Source organism: Branchiostoma floridae, chromosome 4 (assembly GCF_000003815.2).
Source record: "Branchiostoma floridae strain S238N-H82 chromosome 4, Bfl_VNyyK, whole genome shotgun sequence".
NCBI classification, from domain to species: domain Eukaryota; kingdom Metazoa; phylum Chordata; class Leptocardii; order Amphioxiformes; family Branchiostomatidae; genus Branchiostoma; species Branchiostoma floridae.
Window position 1 is genome coordinate 22,894,527 of NC_049982.1, and position 8,578 is coordinate 22,903,104.

General features: G+C 39.6%; 2 protein-coding genes across 5 annotated transcripts in view; one reads left to right on the top strand and one right to left on the bottom strand.

The window, feature by feature from the left end:
- The window catches only part of LOC118413858 (RRP12-like protein), a 31,797-nt gene extending 28,859 nt beyond the window's left edge, over positions 1-2,938 (top strand). For all 4 annotated transcript variants that reach the window (XM_035817439.1, XM_035817442.1, XM_035817441.1 and 1 more), the window contains 3 exons: positions 1,445-1,515; positions 1,869-1,951; positions 2,234-2,938. In XM_035817439.1, coding sequence (XP_035673332.1) covers positions 1,445-1,515; positions 1,869-1,951; positions 2,234-2,363 — 284 coding nt within the window. In that variant the 3' untranslated portion in view covers positions 2,364-2,938. The remainder of the gene's footprint in view (positions 1-1,444; positions 1,516-1,868; positions 1,952-2,233) is intronic.
- A 244-nt stretch (positions 2,939-3,182) lies between these two features.
- LOC118414993 (leucine-rich repeat transmembrane neuronal protein 3-like) lies at positions 3,183-8,070 on the bottom strand. Its single transcript, XM_035819362.1, has one exon. The coding sequence runs from the start codon at positions 7,065-7,067 to the stop codon at positions 4,284-4,286; it is 2,784 nt and encodes a 927-aa protein (XP_035675255.1). The 5' UTR covers positions 7,068-8,070; the 3' UTR covers positions 3,183-4,283.
- Between the last annotated feature and the right edge of the window lie 508 nt (positions 8,071-8,578).

The following is an 8,578-nucleotide window of genomic DNA, read 5'->3' on the forward strand; positions in this document are numbered from 1 at the left end:
GGACCTTAATCACAGACTTTTACATTTCATGGAAGGGAAACACCGGAGCGAAAAGAATGATATAAAATGTATCAAAATACACAAAATGTCAAAATAAGATTCGTGGGCATGATTTATGTATATTTCTAGGTATACATTGTAATTTTTTGTTTCTTAAAACATCCTGGCCGGGCCCCGGTTTTGAAATGTGACTTAAACCTAAGGCTAGAGTATGTGAAGGTATTACTAGGCATTATGTATTTGCTTACAAATGTTTCCTTTCAAGTGTTCTGTGCATTATATGATCAACATTATTCTACTTACATGTACATGTAGTTCCTGCTTCCTATTAAGTACATTAAGATCATTATATCTTAGGCAGTAAACTTGGTGATATTGGACTGCACAACAATTTCCCATTCACATTGCATCCGTTACAATTGTTTGTGTGAAAGTTGGTTCTGTTGTACTGGGCCCTGCAGGGAATAATTCACATGCAGTCGGGTGCCTTCATCTTATCTACATGACTTGTTCATGACCATAACCATAGACCATAACCAAGGTTTTGACCTTGCCTAAAGGCTTTCCTCTCTATTGCGGGGGCATATCAGGCCATGAGTGGGGCTTTCTTGACTGGCCTTTGTCCGTAGATCTCCATAAGCCCTCCAAAGTGCAGATCCATTCAAGCCACACGTTGAATCCATCATGATACACACAGCAATCTTACACAGGATGAGAAGGAGTATAGCAGTTTTCATGCTCCAGTCTTCAGCAATTACAGTTGGATTTAGTGCAATAGACATGGCAATGGTTGAGGGATGTGATGCAATTAAAAGCTAATTCAGAGCTTAAGCAAGTCTTGATTTGATATCAATCTTGATTTGCCACCAATCTTGAGGTCGTACCAACTGTAAATTAAAGACGTTCTTGAATAAAAGCCAAAGCTGTCTACATAGAAATTGAAGGATTAAAGGTGGATTAAAAGATACCACAACATGTTTGGATCCGTATCCCTTTGACTCTTTTTTGAAAGGGGTGTTGAATTGGGAATTTTTGCATTTTTGTTTCTGCAAGCAAATCTCACAAGAACATCATAAAGGGAATTTTTTTTTAAATAATGCACATTTTTTATGTTGTACCTAACGATTACTAAGAATGATTGCTTTTTGAGCCTCTTTTCTCTGTTAACAAGATAATTCATTTGAATGCCTTTTTACTGGTATTGATAGTTTCTATCATCAAATTTACATTGCCATTACATTGTACTTACTGTCTAGAATAATATAATTTTTATGCTTAGAACCTTTGTATGGTCAAAGAAGATTTTTCCATCAAAGGCCATGTTGCTGGTATTGGTAGTTTCTATCATCAAATTTACAGTGCCATTATTAATTACTAGATTACGATTTATGTTTCAGATTGTTTCAGATGTAATGAACCATGCTTTCTGTATTTCCCTTTTTAGCGGGAGGAAAAGGAATCCACAGGCCACTTAATAAAGCAGGAGGCAGTTTGGGGGAGGAATACAAAGCCAAGGTAGGGCTGCACTCATACTAGGGTCTTCCAACTTCTACATTGAGCTGTGCAGTATTAACATGATATGTACAAAAATGTAATGAGAAGTGACTCAATGAATAGTGAATTTGCACATCCATCCTTTCCATTACATTCTTTATTGTGTGAGAAATAAAACAAATGGTTTATATATGATGCTCTCTACTAATTCATTATGCTTTCTTTTATGATATAGGATTTAGGACATTTCAATAATTTGTGGTAACATAACATAATTTTGATTAACTGCATGATCAGGTCACTGGTTTATGAAGTTGACACTGTAGTAAAATGTGTACAACCTAATTATAACAGCATGGTGTTTGGTTTTGCAGAAGGCAGGTGGTGATATAAAGAAGAAAGGACAACCGGACCCATATGCCTATGTACAACTCAACCCACAGTATCTCAACAAAAGGTGAGGAAAATCTCTCTTGGTCTTTGCAAACTCATACTGTAGAATCATTTTTTACTTCTGCAATGTGAAGTAGGCAGTACTTACTTTACTTTACTTTATCCTTCCGCTTATGCCTGGGGGGGGGGGGCGTCGCGGGGAGATGTAAACATCTGTAGAAGTAGGCAGTAGCATGTCATTTTCCCATTTGTAGCACCCCACTGCACAACACAACTGAGGGTTTAACCCTGTAATCCCTTGTTGTGAGATGCTCCCCAAGCTTACTGTGTTTTAAATCCCCAACAGAAAACGTCAGAAGAGGCAAGGTCAGTTCAAGGGCATGGTGCGTGCTGCGCAGAGGGGAGCTGAGAAGGGAGGGAGGGCGCAGAACACCATGAGGAGGAAAATGAAAACAAACAAGAAACACAAGAAGTGATCATATTAGACAAAACACATTCTATTATTAATGATACTTCAAAACATTTATGTTACTTTGTTTAAGAAATGTTTGATATTCAAATTGCAACTGTTATGAATATTTGATACCTTCAAGTTCTTGTTTACTTATTGGTTTCTGTTGCACAGGTTGTATAAGACTGTTAAAAAGGAGTGGATTTACATTTGTGTAGTATATAGTTATACATAAGTAAATCTATGTGTATCTTGCAGTCAAAGCAAGGCACATTTTCGCATTGTTAATTCATTCAAGATACTAGTACATGTACATGTAGCTACTGTACAAGTAAGTGCAAGTACCTTTCAGGCATTTACATGCAGGTGTACATGATGTAATGTATGTATTTCCTGCCTGCCACACATTTTGAGTAAAGCAACCCCCAAGCCGACATGTACTGTCTACGTCATGATTCGCAAAGTGGAAGGTTTCTAAATTAACCAGGCAATGATGGAAATATTATATCCTTTGTGGAGAGACTTTGAGGTGACAAAACCTCACTCCAGTTGATAATGTATATGTACAGGATGCTAATTACATTACTGTCGACAAATGAAGAGTTTCAATTTTTTTTTTGTATAAGATGCTTTAGTGAACAATACCCACAAATAAAGGTAATTACCTGTACTCAGACAGGCTATAACATGAACATGTATATAAGCTCTGCATACAAATGTATTACTCCAGTTCAGTGGCTTATCAGTGGTTCTCACTTTTTGGGGACCTCATGTGATTCCTGGTCACACATTTTTTTGCAAAACTTAATATTATGTATTTTCTGCATGTGCATACACTTACACTTACAAGTCAACAGGTAGCCAAGGATCCAGAACCAAAACCTGCCAGTGATACTTCAATAGTTTTCAAAACTGCTAGTCTCTACTACCCACGAACTACTTACTAATACTGCATGATTATACATTTTACGAAATGATAAATTATTCATTCATTAATAATCACCCTTATTTTTCTGGCGTACAGAATTAAATCTTTTAGTTGCAAATTGCAATCTTTTTTTTATTCCAGGTTGCATGTGGGCATTTCTATTCCTGCCTGGCGTTTGTTAGAGGTTAGAGCTACTTGAACAGGAGCAGCGCAGGTTACCAAATTCACTTGAACACTCCACTGCAGTCCATTTAAGCCACAACAAATGATTTTTAAGACCTTGGATAAAACAAACATTATTATGCTGATCTGGAGGATCAAAATAGAAAAAAAAATTAACTTAAAGGCAAAGCTTGTTTCATAAACTGGTAATATGTAGTAATTAGTATGTGATAAGTTATCCTCCTAGCCTTCTTTTTTTTTTAACTTGACCTCTTGCCAATTTTTGTTTTGTTAAACAATGTCAGAGAGCCACGAAAATGACTGAGTATGCAGAGTTGCAGTTACTGTTGATAAAAAAGAAGGAAATTGAATAGGACACATTTTTTATGCTTCTCTTTATCATAAGAACTGTTTCTGTTTTTAGTGTCTCTCTGCCAAATCGTATTACCTGGATGTCTAACATTCAACAGCAATTTCTCAATCATCATTGATAATTTCAATCAATTTTTATAAATATCTCAATGGTCTTGAGATGATACAATTTCGCTGTCACACATTGGTTGCCCAATAGTACCCTTTCTGTGGAAGGTTGGATTCAATTGTTGTGTTTCCACATTTGCGTACAGAGAGTTTAGCCGAGATTCAGTCGGCCCTGTGCCATAAAAATAGATTTTCAGCATTCACTGATGGCCGAGACTGAGCCTGTCCTGTTTGACCATGATAACTGGTCACTACAGCTGTGATATTTGTGTTGTACTCACTGATGGCCTGAGATTGGCCCTGCCCTGTCTGGTGATCATGACCACTAGCTACCACAGCAACCATCGTGGTGTTTGAGTTAGATTCATTGATGGCTTAAGACTGACCCTGCCATGTTTGACCATGATCATAACAACTGGCCATATCTGTAGATGTTGAATCCTTCTGAGGTTTTCCGACATCTGCATACATGGGATTTGGCTGTAAGGCAGCTAGCACTTCTTCATTTGATAGATTCCCAACTTTCAGAGATTGGGTGTAAGCCTCAGGCTGACCCTGCAACGTTTGATAATGACCAGTGGTCACTACTGTAGTTGCAGTGCTTGTGTAGGTTTCAGTGATATCTGTCTGATCGTGTTGGGTGTCCAAATCTTTATACTGGTGATCATGACCACTGGTCTTTGCAGCAGCTGAGGTATTTGTGTTGGATTTGCTGATGGCCTGATACTGGGCCACATCTCTGTAGTTGTACAGAGAATTAGGCTTTGATTTTGAGGCAGTTGGCCTTATGGTATCTGATGACCGTGAAGTGCCTAAAGATTTGGCAATTTCATAACACTGACTAGTTACAGCAAGACGTGTAGTGTTTGTGTTTGTGTTGGAATGAGTCATGGCCAGAGACTGGCCCTGCCCTGTCTGATTATGTTGGTTCATGTCTTCATACTGTTGATCATGTTCACTGGCCACCACAGCAGCCATCATGGTGTTGGTTTCAGTGATGGCCAGAGACTGGCCCTGCCCTGTCTGATTATGTTGGTCCATGTCTTCATACTGTTGATCATGGCCACTAGCCACCACAGCAGCCATCATGGTGTTGGTTTCAGTGATGGCCAGAGACTGGCCCTGCCCTGTCTGATTATGTTGGTCCATGTCTTCATACTGTTGATCATGGCCACTAGCCACCACAGCAGCCATCATGGTGTTTGTGTTGGATTCAGTGTTGACTTGATTATGGCTGCTGACCATTGCTATAGATGTTTGGTCCAAATTTGGCTGTGTCCCCACATTTGCATGCAAAGGATTTGGCTGTATGGCAGATGGCATTTCGTTATGAGATAGATCTCCAACTTTCAGAGATTGGGCGTTAGCCTGAGACTGGCCCTGCCCTGTCTGATCATGATGGCTGTCAATATCTTCATACTGGTGATCATGATCACTGGTCATTACCGAAGCTGCTGTGTCTGTGTTGCTACCAACAACATTGGGATTTCCTGAAGGAGGATGGCTGGTCCTCCTCTTGTACCACAGTAAGTAAATGATGGTGCCAAGCAGGACAAGGCCAGTTACTGGACCACAGACAGAGCCGATGATAACAGGCAGCGGGAGACTGGGGGCAAACTCTTTGGACTCTCTGCTTCCTGGTTTGTCTGAAGTGATTGCAAGGGGTAAAGATGGAGTTGCTCTTGGTTTGCTTGCAGGACCACCTACATGTATTGAGCCAGTATTGTGAGAGGTGACTGTACCATTGTAGCAGCTGTGAGAGGTTACTTTAATATCAACAGGCAGTGTTGATATGGTTGGGTCTTCACATATCATTTCTACCTCTGTAAGCTTCTGCCCCTGGAACTTGGTGGGATGGGCACATATTATCTGGTCTTTAAATGAAGGAAATGCTGTATTTTTTAGTAAGGGAGCCATCCTACAGTCACACTGCCAGGGGTTCCACTCAAGTTTTACTGCAAGACTACTAGATGGCATCAACCCATAAGCTAAAGGGGGAATGACAGACATATTATTTGACCGAAGATCCAATTCTTTTAGTTTGTGCAAATTTGCAAATGCATCTGATTGAATTTTAGTTATCTGATTGGAGCACAGGTCCAAATTTTGTAGTTGGGACAAATTTGCAAAAGCACCAGACTGAATCATTATAATCGAGTTATTGTTCAGGTTCAACACTTTGACCTGACGTAGATTTTCAAATGCGCCAGACTGAATCGTTTTTATTCGATTGTTGTGCAGATGCAACTCTTTCAGGCGTGTTAGATTTGCGGATAGACCTGGCTGAACATTTGTTAACTGGTTAGACGACAGGTATAACTGTTGGAGCCAGGGTACATGTACAAATGCACCTTGTTGAATCGTTGTTATCTGGTTGTTGGACAGCCACAAACTGTTGAGCTGGGGAAGACTTGCTAATGTCAGGTACATAGGCTTCTCTGCAAATGTGCCAGAATCAATCACTGTTATCTGATTGAAGGACAGGTCCAAATGTCGGAGGATGTGTAGACCTTCGAATGTACCTGACTGAATCTTTGATATCTGGTTGTATGAAAGGTGCAATTTTTGTAGTGTGTAAATTAATTTAAATGTACCAGGCTGAATCGTGGATATCTGGTTAGAGGACAAGTCTAACTGTCGTAGTAGGTGGATATGTGTGATTGTTTTAGGCTCAATAATTTTTATCTGGTTGTTGGACAGGGTCAACTGTTTCAGCTCAAGTAGACCAGCTGGAAATGCATGCTGATAAATCTTTGCTATCCTATTGTAGGACAGCGACAACTTTCTAAGCTGGGATAACTTTGCAAATGCATCAGCCTGAATTGTAGTTATCTGATTGTTTGACAGGTCCAATGATTTTAGCTGGGGGAGATTTGCAAATGCAAAAGACGGAATAGAAGTTATCTGGTTATTGGAAATGTCCAATTCTTGTAGCCGGGAGAGGTTCACAAACGCACTAGACTGAATACTAGTTATCATGTTACTTGTTAAATTTAACTGTTTGATGGTTGTTGGGAGGTTATGAGGGATGCTGGGGAGGCGGAGATTGGAGCATCTGCAGGGTGATGACAGCTGACAGCTGCAGCCAGCTTCTGGGATGTTTGGCTTCTTCAGGATGATGAGAAGGAACATCAGCAGGTGTCGCATTTTTCTTCCCATGGTGCACCGGTGTCCTGTCAACTAAACAGAACAGGAAGCTCCTCTGTAAGGTCATACCAACTCTTATGTGTTGGATCTTGTATTGTTGAAAAAATTATTCTTAGCTGAGTTGAGTTACAATGGGAATTAACAAATGAGTTACAAGGGGAATATCTTGGTTCGAACAAGAAAGAAAATCCATTCAGATTCGAACTGTGCTCCTAGCTAGCACTTTTAAGTATCTTTCTTTTTTTAATCTTGCTGAAATTATTACTTTAAAATGTCGACAGTAAACTAATGAAGTAGATTAGTATGGCCTCAAAATCTGAGATTTTGGAACAGTTCTATGCATTCTGTTTGGTTTTCTTCCCATGTTTGCTGCGCCTGTGGGATACGTGATTCGGTAGTTGTTCCTTTGTAGTGTATAAAACTGTATTGAATTACTGTGGTGTTAGTGATATCTAGATGTTGATTGTCTGAAGCTGGCTATTTGAATATTCACATCAATGTTTTTGTTAACATTTGTATGCCTTTGTTGCACTATTGAAGATAAGAAGCAATTTAAGGACGGATAGCAAAAGGACAGAAAACGTAACACCTCTCTTGAAATGTTTTTCTACCGATTCATTTTAGGACTGTTTTCCATATTCAACCTTGTGTAAATAATGCAATCACGAAAATTACAAATAAACTGTGATAGTTGCTATAAGTTCGTTGAAGAGGTTTATCACATTAAGATATTGAATTGCTACAATTTCATTGTCAGAAGCACTCTCAGAGGAAACATAATAAATACAACAGGTAAGGTCTAAAACATTGTAACTAGGAGTGGGTACCGGGCGGTACAGAAAATTCAGGCCCAGGTCCAGAGGATCAGGTCCAGGTTCAGGCCCGGACCTGCTTCAGTATGTGAAGAAGTGTGAATTGACGGTACTCCCAACAAAAATAGTATGGTCCATTTCACTACAAAGAAATCTGTTTTATGGAGTATTCGACTCACACTGGTGTTCCAAAATCCTACAAGGCTAACTGCATCTGTACGATTGACTGTAAAACTTTAGATAACTTTAAACTTTACTCTACTTTGCTCTTGTTATTTCTTCGACTGGTAAGCGCCAAAACGTGTGAATGCCTGATCGAGTAATCTGTTCATTTTCTAGTAGGTCCAACATCCGGTCTACCTAGTTTTTTCAGGTCCGTTTTTTCCGGACTGGTCCAATAAGTACCGGTACTCACCAATAATTCATAAAGACTGTGGACTGGCAATGTGGCCTTCTCAAGCTGAATTTTCTGGTTCTGGTAGACTTTGTCCTAGGAGTACGACTTCACTAAGTAAAAGCCGCAGCAGCTCTTCTATTTCCCTCATCGAAACTAACCCAATCCCAAAGCAGATGTAGGTGTAGAATATTGTCAAACGTTTTCTGACGGTTGGGCTTCTCTAACAGTTATCTACCCTTCTTAATACTAATAAACGTCATAATCTTCGACCGCTTCGATCTGCTTGGAGAATTCAGTCTTGATGGTGGTATAAC